This window comes from Salvia splendens, chromosome 15, assembly GCF_004379255.2.
Source record: "Salvia splendens isolate huo1 chromosome 15, SspV2, whole genome shotgun sequence".
NCBI lineage: Eukaryota > Viridiplantae > Streptophyta > Magnoliopsida > Lamiales > Lamiaceae > Salvia > Salvia splendens.
This window is the reverse complement of record NC_056046.1, coordinates 12,586,304-12,612,550: the sequence shown is the minus strand read 5'-3', so window position 1 is coordinate 12,612,550 and position 26,247 is coordinate 12,586,304. Positions and strand designations below refer to the sequence as shown.

The following is a 26,247-nucleotide window of genomic DNA, read 5'->3' as shown; positions in this document are numbered from 1 at the left end:
GTCGTCGGCCCCGATTTTTGTCCGCTTTCTAGTAGGACAGTGTTAGGAGCGAAACTCCTAACGTCGGTAATCACACGATCAAGAAACACGTCGGTAATGATCCGGCGCCCAGGAGGTCTGGGTCGGCGGCGAATTCCGATGATAGAAGCTGTACGCGAGCGAGAGACTCGTCGTCAGCGGAGAGAATTGCGTTTCTTGTTGCTCAAGCTTTGGGCCAAAATATTTGATATATTGATATGCTGCAAATCAGCGAAAGAAAGGCCCTATTTATACTAAGACCCTAGGGTTGATTCGACCTAGCCTAGACGTTCGGGAAAGAACCAAAGAAGAAAACCCGAACGGGGCTTATAGAACGCCCGACGCAATTACAATAAAATAATTAATAATCAAAAGAAAATAACTAAGAAAAGGAAATAAATGTAACTAAGGAAAAGAAAGGAAAACAGAGCATCTCATCTAATTACGTCGCTACTTGGCGACGTAATTCGCCAGCTTCTGTGGAGGCTTGATTCGATCCCTCGGCCTCAACGATCTCGCCTCTGAAGTCCTCTCGATCCTATTCCGCTGCCTTGGCTTCACGACTTTCGTAGCTGAGGTTGTCACTTCCTTCGGCACCGATGGTTCCTCGTCTGCTGTTGTCACGCTGATCGTATTAGACAGGTCTCATCATCGCAGATCGCCTTGAATTGAGGGGAGTCTCGGAGAAGCATGTCATCATTCCAGTAGGTGAACTTGGGCCAACGTTCAGTATTAAACAACTGATACGATAACGCCCGTACGTCGGCTTTGCTGCGACCGCTTTCGGCATTCTGGAGCTGTTTCTCGTAAATGCTCCTGAACCTCTTCACAGCTCTACTGATCCGGCCGAACTTCTTCCGGATCTGGCCTTCATCACGTCCGACACTGCCTTCTGGTTTGAAGCCGTTGTACACCGTCAGGACGCGCCTCCAGAAGCAAAAGCCGGTCTGATCCGTGCCGATGACCGGATTCGTCGTGACCGCCTCCCAAGCCCGCGCAACAGCGAGGGATTCATCATCCTTGTACTTCTCGCCCCGCCGATCACCACCGCCTCGGCCACCGCCGGTTTCCGGCTCTCCGTCTCCGCCTCGCCCGCCCCCGGTGGGCCCCTGCTCTCTGCCGCCTCGCCTCCCACCGCCGCCGCCACGCCTCCCACCGCCACCGTCGCCGCCTCGCCCCCCTCCACCGCTGGTTCGGCGACCCCGGTAGCGGCCTCCATCTCCACACTACCGGATGTCGGGGTCTCCGGTGTACCCATCAACTGTTCCCATGTGAATCTATCAGATTCAGACAGTGGAGACTGGGAGTATTGGAATTGGGAGGATTGGAAGTGCTGGGACGGGTTGTTGATCGCGTCCATATTCGGTCGGTAGTCACCGAACCTCGATGGTTGGCGAACCAAGTTCCTCTGCTGGAATGACTGGACCCGGAATTGGGGCGATTGCGGACTCCACATCTGATTGGGGAAGTTGTCGTATCCCGAGTCTCCATACCCCGGGGAATTACCATCTCCACCTTGCATTTTTTGTAGGGTTTGGAAGTGTAAAATGAAGGGATTGGAAGTGTAGAAAGAAGTGAAAAAAATGGAAATAGAAGTGCATATTTATAAAAAAAAATTGAAAAAAAAAATTATTTACGCGGCTCAGCCACGGCTCAGCCGCGTGAAGGCCGCGGCCGCGGCTCGCCCTCGGCTCTCGGCTCTCTGCAATGGGGGGCCGTGCACCGAGCCGCGGGCCGCGGCTTTCCCATTATGGACACTCTTACTACAATTCTACACATTTTTTCTATTTAATTTATGAATATAAAAGTATATTCACAAATAGGTTAGGAACTTAGCCCTAATGGGTGCACATTAACTTCTATTAACTGCTAAACATTTCATGATCGATGTTTATCAATTACTACTCTTTTGCAATAATTAATTCCAGTTTGCTTTGCAAATTCTATTCATAGAATACTAAAGTTTATTGTTACAGACTTTTAAACTTATAATCTAGATTTTAAATATAAAACATAACACATATTTTTTTTGTTCAATGAGACCTTGCATTGGAATCTAATAAAGTAATTGTTATTGATTATAGCAGGAATGACTTTTGTAGACTTTTGTGTTTAATAACCTGTCACCCCCTCTCTATTACTTTCATTACTTTCTCTGTGTCTTATTTTCTATGTTCTAAATTGTGATATTGTTCTCTTATTTTTTATGTTATAAATATGTGATTTTATTATCTAACTATTCATATCACATGTATTAATTGCATTGGCAGAAAATATGAAGTGTTGGAAACTGCAGAAAATATGAATCTCTCTTTATCTTACAGCAATGCACGCCGCTAGGTAAACCTGCAGTGGCTCAGCAAAAAGTAGGAGAAGAGAGAAGAAAGAAGAAAGAAGAAAGAAGAAAGAAGAAAGAAGAAAGAAGAAAGAAGAAGATAAAGAGGTACTCTCTAAAATTAACTCTATAAGTGAATTCACATATTAGAATGAGTAAGGTTTCATTAGGGTTTAGTTACTTCAAATTCACATTTTGGAAAAATTCTTTCATTTAGAGCACTTTATAAATTTTTAACACTACTCTTAGTATCCAATCTATCAATATATAAATTCTACTTCAGGATTCTGCATATTACACATCAAATTTTTTCTTCTACAGTACTCCCTCCGTCCCAAAAAAGATGGCACACTTGGGAGATGACACGAGATTTTTGGAGATGTTGTTTTGTGTGTTAAGTGGTGAGAGAAAATATAATTTTATTATTGATGTGAGAGGAAAGTTTTTTCAAAAGAGGAAATGTGACATCTTTTGTGGAATAAACTAAAAAGGAAAGTGTGATATCTACTATGGGACGGAGGGAGTATTTTTTTAATTTTAAATTGAATCAAGATTCTGTCAATTAAAGTACTAAACGAATTCTTCATATTTCTTTGGGTCAACATCCATCAAAATAAATTCTTCTTAAGAGTTTTGCACATTAAACATCATATTCATCTATAGTTTTTTAAAGTCGGTTTGTTAAATTTTGCAATAATTTTGGAAAAAAGGTTCTTTAATTCTATATCCAATATAATCTTTCTCCTTTTGGATTTTAGTATGAGGTTAAAGATCTTCCAAATAAGGAAGCAAAAGAATCCGTTGCAGATTTGCAGAAATTAAAAAAGTTACATTTTGCAATTTTTATTGTATTCTATTTGTATATAGGAGTTGTCTATTGTAATAGGCCTGCACCTATACCTTAATTGTGTGTTACCGAGAATAGGGGTGAGAAGTGCTTTTGAGAAGGTAGTTGCCAAGCATTGCAAACTGATTTTAAAATAAGATCTGAAATTTTAACTCATAAAAGGCTACCAAAATTATTAAAAAAGATTAACAAAAACAAACTTTAGTTTCCTGCCAAAATGCTGCTATGTGGCCGTCCAAAAAACTGGCACTTTATATATTGATAGATTACTTATCCTATGAAAGAGCTTTGAACAGTTAAATACATTTGCTAACTAATGGTGAACAATATTGATATTCTTTTTTCTTACTCCTTCTGTCCCAATTAATTTAGGTCAAAATTTTTTAGTATAAAAATTAAGAAATTGTATTGAAAAGTATAAGAAAGAAATAACGTACAAAAAATATTTTGATTTTTATCATAAAAGAAAATGACTAAATCTAGTTTGGACATCCCAAAAAGAAATACTTAGTACGATTCAATTTGATGAAACGGAGGATATAATATCTCTCATCCTTGTGGTTAACAAAAATGTTAACAAACCCAGCTATGTTTGAATTTTAAATGGAATATATACTAACTTAAAACAATAAAACTTTTTATACTAATGCAAACTTAAAATATTTTCTAGCAATGTTATACTCCTCCGTCACTAAAAATATAATTTATTTATCTATCACCTAAAAATAGAAACTCACATTTCGAAAAAATTTATTTTTCTCCAATGAGATGAGACTCATTTTTTTTACTAACACACATTTCTTTCTATTTCTATCTCACATTATCAATTTTATATTAAAACACACATTTCTTTCTATTTCTATCTCCCCTTTATCAATTTTATATTAAAAAAATTATTTCTATTTCTATCTCTTCTTTATCAACTTTATATTAAAAATCATGCGAACACATTTCTTTCTGTTTCTATCTCACATTATCAATTTTATATTAAAACACACATTTATTTCTATTTGTATCTCATTTTGTATTAAAACTCGTGCTATTTCTTTCTATTTTTATCCCACTTTATCAATTTTGTATTAAAACTCGTTCGCTTTACCGCATCTCCATTGTTTGAATTTGGTTATAAAAAAGAAAATATCATATGAGGTGAACCATCTTTTATGTCACAGTGACCAAAACTCCGAACACAAGACAAATTTAGGCATTGATAAGTGAGATTACCCAAATTCCACCAAAAAACAAAACAACGATTTAGAAACCCCGCCCATCATCAGTAACTACAGTTTCTCATTACACATCCTAATATTAAGAAAGTTAAAAGCCCAATTATGAAAATGATACTATACTCTATATATTTTCTCTTACAAAATTAACGGACGTCCTTACTTTTATATTCTAAATAATTTGCTTATATATTGGTAAATTCATTTATATCACATTTTTCGACGACTGAGGTGATAATTGGCTCTAGGCTGTATCCTGTCTGTCACTGAATAATATTTTCTCCATTTCACTTCTATTTTGTGTGTAATTTTTAGTCAATGAGATGATTTTTTTTATAGCCAATGGTTTTGGTATGCTTTGAGAGGAGACTGCGCCGCAGATTTGAGATTTATGATCACTTGACTGATCCCTTATCATTTCAGTCTCATCTATAGTTGTTATGCTTTTGACTTTCCACCTTTTGGTACAATGCTCATTACAACTTGGCTTCTTCATAGCAGGCAAGGTAAATTCTAATATTAATAGGCGATGAGAATGGCTTAGCATTGTTTGAACCAGTAACTAACCGCTGAAGCGATACACTGAATTGAAATTATTGAATAATGGCTCTACAAAACCAAAGTTCCCAAGCTCTTTCCAGCCTAGTGGGCTCTCCACACCAACCGTATTGCTTGGTCTTGGAGTTTGAATACATTGCACAATTATGAAAGAAATTGTTTTTCAGCGGTTGTTTGTAAAATTAATTCAATTTATCAAGTCTAACCCAGCACAAACACCACCTTGTAAGCAATGCTTTTCTTTCTTTAGTAAAAAAGTTAACTGTACAAAACTATACTCAGGTTTCCACCTTTTTAGTACCCAATATTTAGAAAATCACATGTTCAATAAAAAATGAGTAAAAGTCTATTTTAATCTCAAATATATGATCAAAATACGAATTTAGTCCAAAACATTCACTGTTTGAAAAACATGTCCATAACAAATGAAAATGTCGACAAAGTAGTCTTTTTTTTTTGTTCCGTCAAAAAACTAACGGTCAACGCTAATTGCACAGTGGCATGACCATTAATTTTTTTGACAAAACCGGAAAAAAAGGACCAATCAAACAAAGATTTCATTTTTTTATGGACCTGCTTTCCAAAAAATGAATGTTTTGAACCAAATTCGTATTTTGGTCATATGTTTAGAACCAAAATTGACCTTTACTCATAAAAAATTATCAAAAATTACAAAATCAGTCTTATTTTTTTACTTCCTCTGTTCCATAGTAGTAGAGTCATTTTTTCATTTTGGTACGTTGAAGTCATTTCCCTTTTTTATAGTAAAAGTCAATATATTTCTTCTCACTGACTTTAATCTCTCTTACTTTATTCTCTCTTCATCTCTCCACCTTTTTCATTTCTACTTTATTTTCCTTTAATTAACACAATTTTTCTTAATCTATGTGCCGGAAAGAAATGCCTCCACTACTATGAAACGGATGAAATTCAATTCTACCATTCAGGTATGATGTATTTGTCCATTTACAATCTCAAAATCACATTCATTCTACATATTCCTTTACTGCACTAAACAACGCAACTGTTACAGAGTAGAGTTTAATTAATTTCATATAAACACTCCAATTTCAATATTTCATCACCATGAAATCTAATAGTTCGCTCATTTTAATCGTTTATCCGTTGAGGCAGAATACAATTATACAAACCCCTCAACACCAAAAAAATATCTATTTGAGTGTGTGAATGGCCTTTTTTTCCGGCCCATCAACCTCACAAGCCCAACATCTACTGGATTTGAAATATGTAAATGGCTAAAGTGGCAATCAAAACGATATTTCGACTGACAAGCCCAATTTGATTTGGAGCAATTCAATTTGTCGTGCATTCCTAAGATGATTTTTTTTGTGTGTGCGCAATTTCAGATAAACTGCACAATTCGTATATATTATCTCTTAAATAAAAGATAAAAATTGGATTCAAAACAAAGAAAAGGGGAGAGAAAAAATAACTCTCGTTATATATGAAATAGAATAATTTAAACAAAAGCTTATTTGAAAATTAAAAAAAAACAAATAACAAAAAAAAAGAAAAATAATACTATACTAGATAAACTTGATTCATGAGAAATTAAAGTGGGAAATTTTCTTTCCTCCTTTTCTTTGTAATGTTCATAAAAGAGTTTGTGAAGTGTGATCATCTTTTTGTCCGTAATTTATACAGCATGTGTATATGTCTAGAGCAAAGTTTGTACAGGGTGTGTTTTTAATCGAAAATTGTAGAGCTGAAAAAAGAAAATATATTGTTGAAGTTGAGTCAAGCGTCTAATCCCCACCTATTACACTACAACAAAAAGAACAGATAAAGACACTTTTTTAATACTATTAAAGATGCTAATTTGTATGTCTAATTATACCAACAACACTTCATAAATTGTCTTTATTATTGGTATCCCAACAAAAATTAGAAGACACAAATAAAAACATCCTAAAAATGTAAAAAAATTAAGATAATTTACCATCAACCTAGGGATGGTTTCTTTTGTGTCATAAATTATTGTTATTTTAAAAAATTTCCCCGGCTAGTAATTGTGTCTCAATTTTTATATCATTGAATTGAAAGATAAGTTTTTTATTGTGTTAATATATTTAAATTTGTAGTACTATTATTTATTGAAGTTGAAGTTGAGCCAAGCGTCTAATCACCACTTATTAATATATTTAAATCTGAAGTATATTATTTATTAAATAAAATTTAAAGTGGGAAAATTTATAGCTAAGTAGAGTTTTATGGTGGGAAAGGCTGTGAAACCTCTGTAGGCACGACACCAGAAGGTTTGCATTCCATTTTAATATAATTATTCTCCACACTAACGTTAAGTTTTATTAGTAGTATTTAACAATAACTTAGGAAATGGTCATATATTTATCTTATGGTATACTTCAAATCAAGGATATGAGATACTAATTGGTCCAAAAACGAGTTTGGTACATGTAAATGCATATATAAACAGTGGTCAAATTTTTGAAAGAAATTAAATTATACATAAAAATATCGAAACATCCCTTGAATCAACAAATTAAGCTATACATAAAAATATCGAAACTTCCCTGATGAATCAACTTACATGACCACACTAAACTCAAGATATTTATGTAATTAACCACTCATCAATTATAGCTTAAAACCAAAAAAAGAATTAGAGAAAGTTTTATCATGTCATGAGCTTTTATAGTTTTCTCGACGTATATTTGCACTTGCAACATTACTTAACGCTATATATGTTCCATGCTCTCTTTTTCTTGTAGGAGTATATGTTTATTGCAGGCTTTCAGTTCACAAGGCTTAAATATAAAATATGAATTGTGCAAATTAATTGAATTATTAAAATTGGAGTTCCTAAGTTGCTATTCTTGTACGTATTTTGTTTTTTCTGAACTTGAGTATGTGAATTTGTCTGTGGAATTAGGAATCCAACTACTCCATTTCTAACTGTCGCAATTTATGAAATGGCTTGGGTCAGCCCTCGTGTTCAACCCTAATAAGTACTCCAAATTAAATTCAGTTGACCATCCTCCCAAATAAATGGTAGGCCGGTCACCCCTATTCCTATAGTCCCATAATCCCCAATTTAAATAAATTTGGTAAAAAAGTTATTGAGAGCGTATTAAATTAGAGTAATTATCTAAATTTAGAGACAAAAAAATCCAACTACCAAACAATATATCCTCTTTCTACAATATTATCATTTCTCTAATAATAACACTCAACCCCCAAATGCCTAGTGGCTTGCCTATGAGTCCTAACTTAAATGACTAAATTGAGATACTATAAGATTCTTTCAGTGAGAGGTCTTTGGCTAATCTTACTCATTTGTGGGTATTTATTCACTTTAGTTCATCTAATAGTAGTGTGGTAAATGTTTTGGATTCGAATCTTTCATGACACAATCTTTAAATTTATGTTTATTTGTCTAAAAAATAAAGAGTGTCCTGAGCAGAATATATAGATGTCAAATTTTATATTGGCAAATTTTCCTGATAGCAAAATGCCAAAATTACGTATATTACATTTGAAAATTGAAGTTAGTACTCACACCACTGGTACAGTTGACAGGGACTAAAGTGAAGACTATATAAGTCAAGGTCGTCCATTGAAAATATCTCAAAGCAGTGAATGTAAGGTGATAGAGGTTGAAATTAATTGATAAGTATTTATGGTTGTGATAATGTAATTTTCTATGAATGGATTTCGTACTTTTATTTCTTAAAATTTAAAGTTTGTACTCTATTTTATGTTAAGATTAGGTTGATCGATGTACTTCTACAAGATGGATCTTGCTAATTTTAAGAATTACCTGGAAGTTGCAGAGTTTGATGTCACCAAATAAGAAATAATGACATTTAGGCCATCCACAATAGGAATAGCCCAGCAACAGCTCAGTCATAGCATAGCCACTGCCACATCATCAGCACTAAAAATCCTCCTGCCACATCATCAAAACAAGCAAATAGCCCAGCAATAGCTCAGCCATAGCCTAGCCACATAATATCCACATCACTATTAACAAATATATATACAAAATGAAATAATTAACAATCACACAATATATGAAATTTAATTTACGAGACATATACGGAAAACATTAATAATACTATTAAAATTTTAAAAAGTACAATAATTTTAAAAAAATACAATAATTAAAAAAGAATTACAATAATTTTTAAAAAAGTACAATAATTTAGATAGAGAGAGTACTCGTTAATACAAGTGGTGCGAATGAAAATGACAGGCAAGTCGCGTATATATAGTGTTTCGGAAACAAAAAAAAAATTAAAAATTCGCGCTAGGCGGTGCGCTAGGCGATCCGGACGCTGCAATAGCGCCTAGCGGATCGCCTAGCGCCGCGGAACCGCCGAAGACGGTTTTTTTTCGCGAAATCCGCTAGGCGGCTGCAATAGATCGCCTAGCGCACCGCCTAGCGCCGGCGCTCGGCTAGGCGGTGCGCTAGGCGCTATTGTGGATGCTCTTAAAAGTTAAAAGTACTGTATCTTAATCTGACTTGATATAGAATTATTTTACGGATGCGCATATAATATACTACTACTAATTATGCAAATGAAGATCGAGATTAGCTGAACTAATCGATACAACAGTTTTAAATCAATATAATAAAAGTCCATACATACATCTTAAATTTTAATAAGAGTTAATTCTACCCCAGATAACACCTGGACCTCAAGATTAAATAAATACTACTACGACTACTAAATTAATAAAAAAAATATTCATAAGTATGCCCTCGAAATAAAATTTGACATCTCAAGGTCCCAAAACAATTTCCTCACATTTCGAGTGAAGCCAACTCTGGCATGACACGTAATCAGTGACTAATAATTAGATGCCGTACACTTCTCAAGTTCTGAAATCTATGTAAGAATCTAAGTTTAAGAGCATCCACAACGGTGTACGGCGGTCCCGCGTCCGTCTGTGCCAGCGGCGAGGACGCATACCACCGCCGCTGCGCTCGCGCCGCTGGTACGTGCTGCTCGATGCATCGAGCAGCGCCGTGCCAGCGAGCAGGCGACGTGGCGGCTTACGATTGGTCAACGGCATAGCCGTTGCCTTTGAATTATTTTTTTTATTTTAAAATTCGATTTTTAATTATATAAAATGATAAAAAAATAAAAAAAAATATTTTCCAAATCCCAAAAATATGGCCGTTTTTTCCCGTTTTTCTGAATTTTTTTGAATTTTTTTAAATTTTTTTCCCCAAAAATCATCTATAAATACATACAATTATCATCCATTTATCACATCAAATCATCTCTCATTCATAATTCTCATACAAACTATCAACACATTCATCCCTCACTCAAAACCTCAAATGGATTTCACCCATATTATCAACACATTCATCATCCATTTAATTTTTAGGATTTTAATTATGTCGTTTTTATTTTATTTGCCATTTGTAATATTATTTAGGTTTTTTTTAATGAATTTTAGTATTATTGAAATGTTTTTGTTTAATTGAATTTTAAATTAATTGTGCTCGTCCTTGCGGAATAGCACAGCTGTGGGTGTTGTGCTCTTGCCAGAGAGCAGGCAGAAATAGAGGCGCCGGACCCACAATCGTGCTCGCTGGCAAGAGCACGGTTGTAGGTGCTCTAAGAGCATCCACAACCGTGCTCTTGCCAGCGGCACGGTTGTGGGTCCGGCGCCTCTATTTCTGCCTGCTCTTAGGCAAGAGCACAACACCCGCAGCTGTGCTCTTCCGCAAGAACGAGCACAAGGGTCCCACCATTCTATTATTCAATTTAAATAAAAACATTTCCATAATATTAAAATTCATTTAAAAAACTGAAATAATATTACAAATTACAAATAAAATAAAAAAGACATAATTAAAATCCTAAAAAATAAAAATTACATAATTAAAATCTTAAAAATTAAAAGTTACATAATTGAAATACTAAAATTTAAAATTTACATAATTAAAGCTAAAAATATCCCCGTGGAAGACTATTCATCCGCCGACACTACCCCCAATTGTTTTTGGAGGCCCAATATCATGGCCTCGTGCGATCGAAGTTGCGAGGGGGTCATAGTTGACCTATTGACCATATTGAGTTGGGCCAAAATCGCCCACAACGAGTTAGTGGGGGGGTGGAGGTGGCGCATAGGGCACGGGAATGGGAACGGGAGCGGGTTCGGGAGCATCGCCGGATGGAGTCGCGGCGCGACGGCGGTTGGCCGCTGCCTTCTTCCTTCCTTGCGGTCGGCGTTGGGAACCGCTCGGGCCGGCGTCGGGGCTACCCAAGTTAGCTCCGACGAGTTGACTAACCACGTCTTCGGAGCCGGCGTCGGATAGGGATACTGACCTTGACCGTTTGGAGGAGCCGCTAGCGGAGGATGTTACGCCTCCCCTATACTTCGGATGCGACCGCGTCTCCTGCCAAATGTTGAAGTACTTGAACGCCTTGTAGTTCATGGATTGGTAGGTCGACATGGCGGAACTGATGATGTCGACCTCGCTCCGGCCGCTCCCCGCCGACTGCTCTTCCTGGAGGTAATACCCCTGGAACTTTTGGATTTCTTTGTTGGCTCTGTAGATGGCGTTGCGCACCATACTCTCGTTGTGCTCAATTGTTCCCTCCGGCCGGTTTTCATTGTACCGGCGACAAATGCGCCACCAAAAGTGATCGCCGGATTGGTTCGTGCCAACCTCCGGATCTTCGGAGATTGATAAGAACGCCTTGAACAATTGCTCCATCTCCGCCGGAGTGTACGGTGTGCGGACACCGCGAGTAGGGGGAGTCGGAGTTTGGGAGGGGGCGGTCGACCTCGCTCTAGGTTCGGGTGTCCACCCGTATAGCCCTTCGAGGACATCTTGGTCGTTGACCGGACTAGGAAACGGTTGTGAACCGAACCAATCAGGGTTCCAACCGTGGGAGCTCGGAGGGTGATCGCCTTGGCCGAACATTGTTATGTTGTATGAGTGGAAGAAAGATTGAGAATGGAGATGAGAGAATGTAGATGAGAATGGAAATGAGAGAATGTAGATGAGAATTGTGTAGTGTGGTGTGAATTTTTTGGTGTGAAAGTGGGGGTATTTATAGATGAAAATGTGTATTTCTGGGGAAAAAAATTAAAAAAAATTAAAAGTGGGTAGAAAAAAGAATATATTTTTTTGGGAAGTGAGAAAATATTTTTTTATTTTTAATCGGTTTTTTTAATTAAAAACCGATTTTTTTTTAAAAAAAATTCAAATGCAATGGCTATGCCGTTGCCCAATCACGTCCGGCCACGTCACATGCTCGCTGGCACGGACGTGCTCGATGCATCGAGCAGCGCCGTGCCAGCGGCGCGAGCGCAGGCAGATGATCTAATTATTAAGAAAGTTACCAACGTTCCCCCATTTAGGTTTTTAATTAATTTAAAAATTGCTATAATAATACTCCCTCCGTGTTAAAAAAACAGAAACATTTGAAACGACACGAGTTTTAATACATAATTGGTAAAGCAAGAGAGATGAAAAGAAAAATGAGTCAAGCAGGAGAGAGGAAGAGAAAAAGTAGTGAAAGTAGAATTAGTGGATTGTGAGGTCCATGTTCTAAAATAGAAAGATTCAAAAATTTATATTTTTGAGGAACGATCCAAAATTGAAATAGTTGCTATTTTTTAAAAACGGAGGGTGTAGTACAATTGTTACTCCATTGTTGCAAAACAGACGCTCTAAATTATTTTACTCCATCTCCCACAATAAGAGTCACATTTGGTGTGGACACGAGTTTTAAGAAATGTAAAGTGAGTTAGAAAAGTTAGTGGAATATGAGATCCATTTTTTATATTGATTTTATAATATAATATGAGTGAAGTGAGTTAGTGGAATGTAAGATCTACTTATTATTTATGGTAAAAGTGAAAATGTGTCTTTTGTTATGGGACGGATAAAAATGGCAAAATGTGACTCTTATTATGGGATGAAGGGAGTAAAGATTGTCTAAGTGTGGAAATACTAACATCCTTTTCTCCATAAGTAGAAAGGTCAAAGTATCAATTTCCACTGCTGACTAAAGATTCAAGATTAGAAATCTGATGTGGCCTCCATAAGTAGAAAGGTCAAAGTATCAATTTCCACTGCTGACTAAAGATTCAAGATTAGAAATTTGATGTGGCTTTATATTTTTCTATGGTAGCATTCATGTTCTAACTAAGATTCATTTAAATATTCACGCCATATCATAATCTTATAATTTAAAGGATTGAAAAAGTGTAAGATAGATAATAAGTATTCATGTTCGATTTATTAGATAAGATTATAGTGAGATACAATATGAGACAAGCTAAAATAAAGTTTGCAATAATTAAATTAGTCAAATGGATAGAATTGAGATGATTAATCATGTGATACAATGTAATTTTGATAGTGTTGAAAAGAGCCAAGATATATTGGCATGATTCAAGTTTAAAAAAAAAGTAACCGGACAAGAGATAAGATTAGATGTGGCCTTTAATTACAAATAAACATGGCAATCGGAAACTGTGTGTACTATATCATCGTAAATATAGTATAGCATGAAGCCTAGGAGTAGGAGAGATAAATGAATGTTAACAATTGATTCTCCAAAAAGAAATAATCACACAACCTTTCTCCAGATACTTGTGGAGAAGCTTCTCTTTTACCAACTATTCATTTAAATTATTGTACAACCAATGTAACATGTAGCATACATGATTGGTTACTTGTTTCCTCGATATTCCAAGTGATTAGTACCACTTGACTTTAATTTCATCCAACTTGATTCAACCATAAACGTCGAAATCAAACCAGCACAGTTCCTCTAGCTAACACCAATTATAAATAACTCACTTATTTTTCTTTACAACTACTTCCTCCGTCCACGAATAAATGTCTTCAACCATGGACGATGGCGTGGACGAGTCGAAGGAGAGGGAAGTGGTGCAGCCATGGCACGAGCAGCTAACGCTGCGCGGGCTTGTAGCAAGCGTGGTGATCGGGTCCATATTCAGCATTATCGCGATGAAGATAACACTGACTATTGGGATCACTCCTCACTTCAACGTGTCGGCGGCGCTGCTCGCCTTCATATTCATTCGGACATGGACAAAGGTGCTTGCCAAACTGGGGATCGCTTCTGCTCCTTTCACCAAGCAGGAAAACACCATGATTCAGACTTGCTCTGTTGCATGCTACAGTATTGCGCTTGGAGGTTCGTTTTTTTATAAATAGTTTAAATACTTAAATTTTGTTAATTGGTGTTGTGAATATGATTTAGGAGGATTTGCGTCGTATCTGCTGGCGATGAACAGGAAAATGTTCGAGTTATCGGGCGGGTTGAGCGTTGCAGGGAACAGTCCGAGTAGCATAAAACAGCCCGGGATCGGTTGGATGACTGCTTTCCTGTTTTTAGTTTGTTTTGTAGGCCTATTCGTCTTGATTCCTCTTCGAAAAGTGAGTGTTTTTTTTGTCCATGTATATCAAGTGTTGATTGGAGTTATCAATCATCATCCTACTCTATCCAATGACTTGGTTTTCAATAACGTGTAGATATTGATCATCGACTACAAATTGACATTTCCTAGTGGATTGGCTACTGCAGTACTAATCAATGGTTTTCACGGCAGAGGAGACAAAATGGCTAAGTAATATTTGTATTTTTAAAACTAATTTAGTGAAATGTTTATTGACAAGATTGATGATTTTTGTAGGAAGCAAGTGAACGGATTCATCAAGAGCTTCGCCGGCAGCTTCGTGTGGGGTTTCTTCCAGTGGTTCTACACAGCAAAAGACAACTGCGGCTTCTCTCAGTTCCCCACTTTTGGCCTCCAAGCAAAGAAACAAACGTATGAAAACCAAACATAAAAACTATCCACTGTTGTTATGACAATTAGTAATGACAAATTGTGTACATGTTTGGGCAGATTTTATTTCGATTTCAGCTTGACATATGTGGGCACTGGCATGATCTGCTCCCACGCTGTTAATCTGTCGTTGCTGCTCGGTGCTGTCGTTTCGTACGGGCTAATGTGGCCGCTCATCCACCAGCGCAAAGGAGACTGGTTTCCGGCCGATATCCCGGAATCGAGCATGAAAAGCCTCACGGGCTATAAGGCCTTCATCCCCATCGCCCTCCTCCTCGGCGACGGCCTCTACAACTTCGTCAAGATACTAGGCATCACATTCATCAACATCCACAACCGGAGACTCAATCAGAACTCCACTCATCCTAACTCGACCGCAGTTAATCCCACTCAGGACGAGGTCTTCGTCAGCGAAAGCCTCCCCTTCTGGATAGCAGCAGCCGGTTACCTCATCTTCGCAGTTGTCTCCGTCATCGCAATCCCCTTCATCTTCCCTGACCTGAAATGGTATTTGGTCGTGATGGCCTACGTGGTGACGCCGTGCCTCGCCTTCTGCAACGCCTACGGTGCCGGCCTCACCGACATGAACATGTCCTACAACTACGGCAAGGTCGGCCTCTTCATCGTCGCCGCCATCTCCGGGAAGGAGCACGGCGTCTTGACCTCGCTCGCCGCCTGCGGGCTCTTCAAGTCCATCATCAACGTGTCCTGCATTCTGATGCAGGATTTTAAGACCGGCCACCTGACGCTGACGTCGCCGAGGGCGATGCTGGTGAGCCAGAGCGTGGGGACGGCGCTGGGGTGCGTCGTCTCGCCGTTGAGCTTTTTCTTATTCTACAAGGCGTTCGACATCGGGAATCCGGAGAAGGAGTTCAAGGCGCCGTTTGGGATTATATATAGGAACTTGGCGATCATCGGAGTGGAGGGGTTCTCGGCGCTGCCGAGGCATTGCTTGCAGCTGTGCTACGGGTTCTTTTCGGCGGCGGTGGGGATAAACTTGGTGAGGGATATGTCGCCGGCGAGGGTGGGGAAGTGGATGCCGCTGCCGACGGCGATGGCGGTGCCGTTTCTGATTGGGGGATACTTTGCGGTGGATATGTGTGTGGGGACGCTGGTTGTGTATCTGTGGCATAGGTTCAGGTCCAAGACGGCGCCGCTGATGGTGCCGGCGGTGGCGTCGGGTTTGATATGTGGGGAGGGGCTGTGGATACTTCCGGCCTCGATTCTGGCTTTGGCTAAAGTGAAGCCACCGATTTGCATGAAATTCTTGGCCGGTTAGTTAGTTAGTAATTTGTAAGAATGGATAGAACTTTGTTAGGTTGGGTGATTATAAAATCTACCCATTTCCTATAAGTCTATGATCTGTGTATAAGAAGAATTATACTCATACTGTAATAGTATCATTGATAAGAGGAATACGAGATAGTATGTTTTTATTGGTTGACTAATCTAAAAAACTATGCCTTTCTACGATTTAATGGCCTCACGTTTACATACGTGTGTCAGTGACAACCATCTTTTTTCTTTAATTACTCTATTTTGAGGGGATGCCCACACTCCACATCTGAAATGCTGATAATTTTCAAAAGAATTCGATAGTATAATCACACTTTTACTATTGTTAGTTAATTTATTTTTCAACGAGATGCGATCGATATCTAATATTAGGAGAATTGACACTTTTTAATAAGACAATTTAACAATTGGCTTTAAAATTATCAATTAATTTGACTTAGCCTAAATTTTAATTTTAAATTGGCACAACTAGATTAGAAAGATACTCCCTCTGTCCCAGATAATTCGTCCCACTTACCGGGCACGAGTTTTAAAAAATGTAATGAAAAGTTAGTTGACTATTATATATTAGTTTTATAATAAAATGTGAATAGGAATGAGCCAGTGGAATATGAGGTTCACTATTAAAAATGGTAAAAAGTTAAATGAGACAAATTATATGGGATGAATCGAAATAGAAAAATGAGATAAATTATCTGGGATGAAGGGAGTATTATTGAAACCTTTTTATAGATTTGATGTAATATAGAACTAGTTTAAATGTTAGCATTAACTACACCTCCCTCAGATAATTTTGCTTGGCAGCAGGAAAAGTTCCCTTCTCCCCTCTGCTGTATCTCTCAAAATCTGTCATAGCTAACTTGCCTTCAGCACTCACCTCATCTTCTTTAAATTCTCCACAACATAATCATTGTTGCTCAAATTGAGTTTTAATGGAACCTTGAGTTTCCACAAGTGGGCCAACTGACTGACTAGTACACAAGTGAATTCTTTGAATTTATAGAAATTTCAAAAACAGGCTAGATAACTGGAAAATGTCGTATATAAAAAAAATTCAACACTCATTAAAGGGAGTTGTTTCAGTTTCACATGCTATGATTTATTAAGAATTTTTTCAGACGATTTAAAAGCAATTTAAAAATCTAAATATGCGCATGACTTCGTATAACTATAAATAAAAAACGTGCAAAAATTCCTACTTCCTCCATCCAAGGTAGTAGTTCAGTTTTCTTTTCTTTTTTTGCGTGTCACTTTTAAATGATATACGCTTCCCAGTCACTTTTAATTTGATCTTTTTGAATAAACTTCACTCAATAGCTAAAATTGCGAAGGTGCAAAACTCTGTATAATCCCCTTTTAGATACTTCCTCAGTTCCTCCTGTATTTCTTTTAAACAACATAATTTTCTCGTAAATTGATTACTTTTTCCTACCAAACGATCGCTATTGACTATTTCACTTTCATATGAAAATAAAATAAATCAAAGTACTGAAATGTGATATTCCAATTAGTTGCATCTTTATAAGTGGCGGTAATAATAGTTGCAAAAATATAAACTCTGCCTCATATTTATAGCAATAATTGGCTAATTTACAAAGCCTACATGAACAACAAACCTTTAATGGTTCTTAAACAGACAGAGTAACAGTAGGCCTCCTCCAGAAGAATATTTGCAATACCATCAATCATCATAATATACAGGTACAAAATTAGGAAATTATTATACCAGCCAAAACATCACTCTTACCCCGCGCAAAAATGGTATAAACTAATCGAATGGCATCAAGCCACCCATCCAAAGATTCCCAAGATTCAGCAACCTGCAGTGACCAATGACATGACATCAAAAGCAGAAGAAGAGAGCATGAAGTTGATTTTTAAATACAAGATGACAGGCTTGGTAAGCATAAATATCTTACCAGGAAAACAGGTCCATTAGTTGTGTCGATGCACAGGCCAGCACCAGGTGGTAGCGTAAGATCAGCACATGCCGATACAGAAACAATATCCGCAACATAGACTCTGATGACCGGTATACTGGTTGGCGAATCCCCTGATCTCGATGAAAGGCTCAGGGATGCATATCTCTGTTCAGTTTTGCTAATCTGCATGAAAAAATGATTCTTAAGTTTCATTTGAGAAAGTAGCATTATGACACAGAAGAGGATAGCATAAGGAAGAATAAGATAATGTGCTTGAAGAATTCATGAAATAAGGAGTAGCAGACAAGTAACCCTAGTAAGAAGCCCATCGAAAATTTTTTAAAGGGTAAAGAGACCAATGACAAAACAAGGCTTTCTGAAAAGTTAACAAAGTTCATAGGAATAGGGTTCTGAATTTAATCCTTAAGTTCCAATGTAACTGAAATTTGAAGATAGCGGGTTATCAAATGATTACATTACTGCTTCATATGGCACTTCGCATTCTTAATTTGCTTAATATGTTTCATACAAAACATAGCAGTGATAATCCTTCTTTTTAAGCATAAGCAAAGACTTCCTACCTGTTGAAGCCCTTCATGACTCAGTACAAATTGAGAGCCTTTCCAATCACTGTGAGGTGCAACTGGGTTCCCAACAGGCGGTGCTGTAAGATATCCAACCTTTAGATATGGCAACGGAAGCTGAAAAAATACAAATTTGTTCAGATGTAATTATTTTGAGAAAAGATGTCCTAAGTTATTAACTAGTTTCAAGAAGATATCTTAAAGTGCAAATATGAACGGACGTCTATCTTATGTCTTATCCTGCTGTCAGAACAAGGAGAAGATACAGCAAATATGAACAGATGAATGACGCATTACTATATACATTACTTTTAGACCATGCCTGCTATGATATGGGACAAAATATCTTATCACGAGCTTTTAACCAAGTTCAAATAAGTCAAGCTGAAAAATATTTAACTGTTTCCATATTTCAAATCATCTTTACAATGAGTGATGATTGCAAATGTGTACTACATCTATGCTATGGACTTACTTTCAAGAGGTTGTCATGCATTCACCTTCAGATAAACACTATGCTATGAGCATATCTTTGGGTAACAATGGACTTACTATACTATGCAATGATCTTACCCTATGGTATGCAATGGGACCTAGCCAAGAATGTCTAAATACAGAAAATTTAACATACATAATTCATGTTGGTTTTATGTCAAACACTTAATGTTCAACTTTCAATAAAATTTTGCATAAAATATGAAGGTTATTATTTAAAGCTTAAAGTCTTATATTATAAAAGTATTATTTTAATTAAAGCAAGACTAAAAGTTCAATTGAATAATGAGTACACTATTTTACAAATTTCATTTTGAGTAATGTGTAGTTTTTGTGTTAACTTTGAGACAGATAAGGGTGTTACCAGGGCAGACATAAGGGTGTTCCAGGGCAGAAATAAGGGTGTTTACCAGGGTAGAAATAATTTCCATACATAGGCTCAATTAAATGTCCAGGACCTTTAATGGGAAGCATGAATCCCACAACTTGCCTATAGCAGTTTTCACCATTGTCTGTTTCTCACGAGCAGGAACCACTATTTATCTTATAAACTACGCTGCATATTTCAATGCTGTTGAAAGGTTTTGTATAGTCACGTCCCACATCGGATACAACGCTCATGCTTCAAATGTTTATTTATTGTGGCAATGATTCATTCAGCAACTTCGGTTAAATATATTGACAAAGCAAGGACAAACATCAAGTAGTCACTACCAGCTTGTTATGCATTGTATATCTATTGGGCCCTACCCCGTGGCCTGGGGGAGCCGAGTTACAGGTATTTTATAAACAGTAATGTTACAAGATCAATTGTCAAACACCCAATTTCCAAGCTCTTAAGATTCAAGGTCAGTTACTCCTATAACAATACTAGTATTGATCAAGTAGTTGCTAACTTGCTATCAGAGCTTTTTGTGTCACTGTATCACTAATTGGCCATAACCTGTGGGCCTTGAAGAGTTACAGGTATTTTATAAATAGTATCATCACAAGGTCAACTGCCAAATTTCAAGCTCTTATAATCCAATGGCAGTTTAAAGCATAGTATTGATAGGTGGAATGGGGGTGTCTACTCAAGGGGATGTTCTCCAATCACTGAATAAACCTAAGTGTTTATCATACAACTATGAATTCGACCAAATTAAATGATAGATTTGAAGCGGATTCAAGTGTAAATTAAGAGATCTGACATCTTTATGAGTATGAGGGGTGCAAGATAAAAAAAACAGTTGGTATAGCATTTTGAGATCTTCCATATAATTTCACATCCTCTAGATTAAGTATGAAATAAGTAATGTTGAAGAAGTGAATACTCACCATAGACCGCACAAGCTTCAAAGCACTACTGTAAACCTGAACCGCAAGCATTAAACAAATGAGGTTGTCTCTCAAGATTTCTATTTCAGAATTCAGATAGTAGAATACTTTTTTAGTAAATACTAAATAGAGAAAGCTGTCCAAATGAACAGAGGAATTATGCAATGAACGAAATGACAGAACAAGAACGCATAAAATAATACACATGAAATAATAAGAGCGCACAGCAATATAAGTGTGATGTCGGGATTTTACTTTAAAAAAGAACAAATTATATAGTCAGAGATATTGAATGTCTGGTCTATAATCTACCCAGTTCATCACACAAAGGTTGACTTATTTTCCATATTCATCTCACCCATATAACATAGCACTTTCCCTGTCAAAAGCATCAATTATCATTTACTGAAAAAAACCTTGTTAATGGATGTTGATTTCAATTGTTATATAGTTTCCTTGTAACTAATTGCAAGAAAAATAGGATGAATATCATATTTACAATACCAGGTAAATTAATTTTAGCACAAAAAATTCAGGTTTCCTATTACAGTGATGTAGAAGGAGTAGTGTGATCATTCTAGGGGTACTTCATAAAAAATTAAAAACAGGAGAAGATGTAACAGGGAAATATAAAGAATAATAGATAATGATCAAACAACAGTGTGCTTACTGAGTAATTGGGCTTCAATGCATGTGCAGCTGCAATATATATTGCAGATTGGCTGTACAACTCATCAGGTGATACCTCCTTTGCAGTTACATATCCCCCTGTTCTTGATATGTCCTCTGCTAAGCCATACTGCAAAATTGGGTAAATAAGACCAATGCATGACATCCTTTTTCTAATTCCCGGTTCTTACTTATGCTACCATAGCATGTCAAAATTTATCTTCTAGTACTTGTATATAGTAAAATTATGCAAGAGCAAGACTAGTGTCAAACTAACCAGTACAGTTCCAAGATTGTAAATTGCCCTATGGAAATCAAATTGCAACTGTATTGCTGCACGGAACTGTAGACAAATAAGGGTGTTATCAAAGCAGAAATAGTTTCGATACATAGCTCAGTTAATGTCTAAGGCCTTAAACGAGAAGCATGAATCCCACACCTTGCCTATAGCAGTTTTGACTATTGTCTGTTTCTCACGAGCAGGAACAATTGCACTGAGTTCCTGAAACATCAATAGGAGCATAGGACAAAGAAAGTAAGTCTCCAGATTGTACATGCATAAAGGGTGTACTGCTAAAACATATCATTATCATCTTATTACAGAATTGACTAGAAAGGGGAAAAAATGGTTTCTATAGATGAGATACTATTAAACGAACCTGTAGAGCAAGTCCCCAATTGTTAAGCGCCTGTAAATTCATGTTAACATTAGCAAATATCAAGAAAAAAGTAAAATAACAGTAGAGATTTCCTAAGCAAAAGAATGAATTGAAAAGTATTTGATATAAAATGTTCATGAACGTAATTCCTCTATTCAGCAGTTGTATTGTAATACAAAGGGTTATTCACTTTTGCCAGACTGAATGAAAATACCTACCTGAGGACTGTTCCAGTTGAGTTGGACAGCCTTTTCATAATTCTTTGTAGCCTGCAAATAAGAGAACAACAGTATGAAACAACACTATTATACAAACCCTTTACAAAATCATGAAAGACATTTAATGTGCTTAACCATGTTACAGGAATAGCACTGGAAATCTAAATACTAAGAAATCATGTGCCAACATATTATATCTGGGAACACTCGACAAGATTAATCATCTTTCAGAAAAACAGAATAGTCATCTTTCAGAAAAACAGTAAACTGCATAAGGAAGAATAAATACCACATCAAATAATGAGAAATCAGAATTTTCTACAAACAGTTCAATACTTCCGATTGAATATATAACTTCAATGGGAGCGATACAGTAACATCATGCACACTTAATGTTACATGTGTATCTGTCATTCTAGATTAAGAATGAAAGCAACGGGAGAAGTTGACATGGTTATTACACTTGTGGATATAGAGAGCACCACCATTTATAACCAGCAACTGCTGTCACTATTAATAATCATCTTTAAACAGGCTTCTAATCAGCAGAAGAAATTAATAATCTAATATCCATGTGCAATAGTATTAAAAAATAGTTAAAATGGGATGAAATCATTCCTAACCAAACCAATATGCACAGAGCTTAAAATGGGACAAAATAATGTTTATACCTCTTTAACTTCTACATTTTTCTTAAGTTTTACAGCTGGATTTAACTAAATCAATGCTTCAACAGGTAGAGCTTTAGGGCCATATGTTCAATGTCAGTGTCCCTAGCTCTCGTTTAAAGAAAAAAAATAAAATGTCACCAGATCTGAACCAAAAGAATGGACAAAGTGATCAAGAAATCAAGAAAGATATTACAGTAAACACAAGGATTCAGCTCATAAATAGAAAGAACGCCAACAGAACCAACCTGTTTCCAGAACTCCTCTGCTTCCTTTGTCCGACCACGCATTTTAGCCCGGTCAGATATTGCTATAGCCCAATTATAGTAAGCCTGACATAAGAAGAAAAATATCAAAAATCTCCGTTTGAATAATAGAAACTACTATTTAACTGTTACACAGTAAAGAAACTAAAAAACAGGCTTCATTGAACTAATATATCTTGAAGAGCATTATGCATTAATGAGTTTTTCTAACTAATTACAATCTCATAAAGAAATAATAAATTAGTTTTCATTAATATATCTTCAAGAGCATATGCATAAATGACTTTTTCTAATTAAACACGCATTGTCCATGTAAAAGTGCAAACCAATAGCAGTCATATTATTGCAAGAAGCTCATATATTCATGATGAAACATACAAGTGCATCGGTGCATGCATAATAGGTGACTTGGACAGTAGGAAAGTCATTATTTTCATGAGCATCAAAAGCATCAGTAAGGAACTGTTTTCCCATTATATTTAGAAGTTAAAAATTATACTCTTTATACCAAAAATAATACAACGTATCAGTGACACATACATCATTAAGTGTGGGGCAAAGGTGAGTAGCCTCCTCATACTTCTTACATGCTTCTTCAAGCAAAGCATCCTTAGAAGGAGAACTAGATTCTGGACTTACATTATCTGCACTTTCCTGCGTGCATAGTGCAAATCTCAGATAACCTTACAGCATTCGAGAAAAATGCAACTTCAAGGATGTAATTTATAAGTTGACTACATCAATTACTGATGATGAATTAAACGTGAAAAAAACATTTATAAAGTCTCATCACATTCCACCACTCAAACCTGAAGAACAAGGGCCCAATTGTACAGTGCATCATAATCCTCTGGATTTCTTTCTAAAGCAGTTGCATATCTGCAAATCAATGCAAAAAAGATGAGATTGACTAAAGCAATGTTCGTGTAGGAAGCTTCTGCAAGGTAGAAATCATATGGAAACAGATGTTAAAGCTATGAGGAGTATATCCGGGTTAGTTTTCTTATGCATTAGAATGTGTCTGGACTGCTTCTAATCATTATCACTCAAAAGTTTTGCACCGGGAATTGGTATTCAACTATTCATATATATGTCAGTGAAGTAAGACAACCAGAGCATTTTTCTATGCTGTGAGTAAAAAGTAAAACTGTTAATCGGTGTTCAAAGGAAGGAAAAGGCATAAAGCCCTTTGTTGATAGCAAAAACGGCACTTAGAAAACACACTTGGTGATTTGTGGCGTGATGAATTACCATTAACTACAACAACAAAAAATAAAATGAACAAATATATGTAGCAGTTACATCATATATATGCTAAAGATAAAATTATCACCTCCTGGCAGCAAATGTAAGAATCCTTTGACGAGATCTACCTTCTTCATCAAGACCTGTGACGCTATTAATCAACTCCATAGCAGCATTATTCTGCTCGATATGAATTTCCAAGTTTTGTTGGCTGTAATAACATCAAAATTCCAACCAAAAGTTTTGATCTATCATAATAGAATTCAAAAGAATAGATCAGAGTAGATTATGTTCCTTTGCCTTAAACATAATTGGACACTTTAACAAATCCTAATGAATCGCACTGACAATGCTTTAAGACATTCAGTTATTCATAAGTTCAAAAGTTTGCACAATTCTAGCCAACTCTGTATGATCGGATTTTATTTGTAGATAAGGATTTAGATATCCAAAAAAAATTGTGTTCCGGATCATGTTACTTAACACTGCTTCCAAGAATTACTCTTGGAAAAGAAATCAGTGTTACACTATCCATACAATTGAATATGAGTCACCTACAGTTTTATTTGGCTCCTGACCCAAAACCATTTCAAGACATTTAACAGTTCTGAACTTAATTATTTCTGTGTTGCTAAACTTTGATCTCTCCATGAAAGGAATAAGTATCGCACTCAGTTCTGAGGACTTCTAATGTTTTATGTTTAGACACTTAAGCACCAGAATCCTTCCATTTTCCACTAATTTCAAATTTAAATCACTTAAATACACCAAAAGATTTCAGAAAATGAATACCTACAACTTAAGTTCAAAGATATCTAATCTAAGCTACAGAAAATGCAGCAATTATCAGATTCCCACTAATCGGGCATCAACTATCATCGCGAGATAACTTTATGCCGTTGGACTCAGAGACTGAACACACCTAGATCCGATATCTGACCGCATTACAATCACTTGCGCATTATTAAGATATTTTTTTAAAAGTATCAATCCTAGAACATTAACACTGCAATTGACTAACCTATAAGGAGTACCAGACTCTCCGCCGTCGTTGACACTCGCATCTCCACTCTTCAATTCATTGAGCAGCTCTCTCATAGTAAATGTCCGATTCCCCTCCGTGTTGTCCCCCGCCTTCGAATCGCTCTCCACCTCTTGGTGCAACTGCGCCACGCCTGAGTCCGCATCACTTAATTCTCTCGAGATTTCTCCTTCCGGCGCAGAATTCGACGCCTCGGCATTCTCCGGCCGCACTTCTTCCGATCTCTCAGCATCCGGTTGTTGTCCATCAGTATCGCTGGGATCAGGCTTCTGGAGATCTGGAGTTTGGGTCGGCGGCGCGGCGGCTTCAGAAGCTAATGGTTCGGGTGATCCGTTCTGTAATTCGGAGTGGTCGGGATTCGTAGACATAGTGATGGCAGTAAAGATTGGGATATGGGAACCGGGAGAGGGAACAGAGATCTCTCCCCGTCTCTCTCTCTCTCTCTCTCTCTCTGAATACTGAAATGCAAGTATGCAACGACTAATTGTAGTGAAATTCTATTCTATTGTATTGTTCAAGATATATTTTCATTGACACACAACAAAATTGATCATTTCTTTCCTTTTTTCTATCTTTGTTGGTTAAACAATACGGGCCTAGCCCCATTCGCAGTAAAAGGCCCATTTGTCTAGCATTTTACTAATAGTAGTTCTAAATACTCCCTCAGTTGCTAAATAGTATACATTTTTGGTTCCGTAGGAGTTTTAATGCAAAATTGATAAAACAAAGAGGTACAGAAAAAAAAGTAATTAAAATATTATTAGTGGTTTATTAGAGAGAAGAGAGTTTCCAAAATTAGAAAGTACATATTTTTATTGAACGGACTATAAAGGAAAGAGTGCATATTCTTATGGGACAGATGGAGTAACGTGTTTTATTACTATGAATGAACTTTCTATTGCTTGGTAAAAGCCTCAATAACAGAGGTAATTCAAAAAAAAAGTTTCATGTGCACCAAAGATAAAGGTTGTGAATTTACATAAAAGAATAAAAAGGGAAAAATATACTACTTATTAAGTTGAAGTAAACAACTTAATTGGTGTAGTGTCCA

General features: G+C 36.6%; 2 protein-coding genes across 2 annotated transcripts; one reads left to right on the top strand and one right to left on the bottom strand.

Annotated features, from left to right (window-relative positions):
• Positions 1–13,815: 13,815 nt before the first annotated feature.
• LOC121768889 (metal-nicotianamine transporter YSL1-like) lies at positions 13,816–16,288 on the top strand. The gene is made up of 5 exons (XM_042165491.1): positions 13,816–14,163; positions 14,230–14,405; positions 14,502–14,596; positions 14,663–14,797; positions 14,876–16,288. The coding sequence occupies exons 1-5, from the start codon at positions 13,842–13,844 to the stop codon at positions 16,092–16,094; spliced, it is 1,947 nt and encodes a 648-aa protein (XP_042021425.1). The 5' UTR covers positions 13,816–13,841; the 3' UTR covers positions 16,095–16,288.
• Positions 16,289–17,649: 1,361 nt separating this feature from the next.
• Positions 17,650–25,690, bottom strand: LOC121769191 (protein HLB1-like). The gene is made up of 14 exons (XM_042165917.1): positions 25,176–25,690; positions 24,243–24,365; positions 23,719–23,788; positions 23,450–23,563; positions 22,892–22,975; positions 21,976–22,026; positions 21,758–21,787; positions 21,538–21,600; positions 21,376–21,441; positions 21,100–21,228; positions 20,430–20,465; positions 18,615–18,734; positions 18,031–18,216; positions 17,650–17,931 (listed from the first exon to the last, which is right to left on the bottom strand). Exons 1-14 carry the CDS (start codon positions 25,562–25,564, stop codon positions 17,821–17,823), a joined length of 1,572 nt encoding a protein of 523 aa, XP_042021851.1. The 5' UTR covers positions 25,565–25,690; the 3' UTR covers positions 17,650–17,820.
• Between the last annotated feature and the right edge of the window lie 557 nt (positions 25,691–26,247).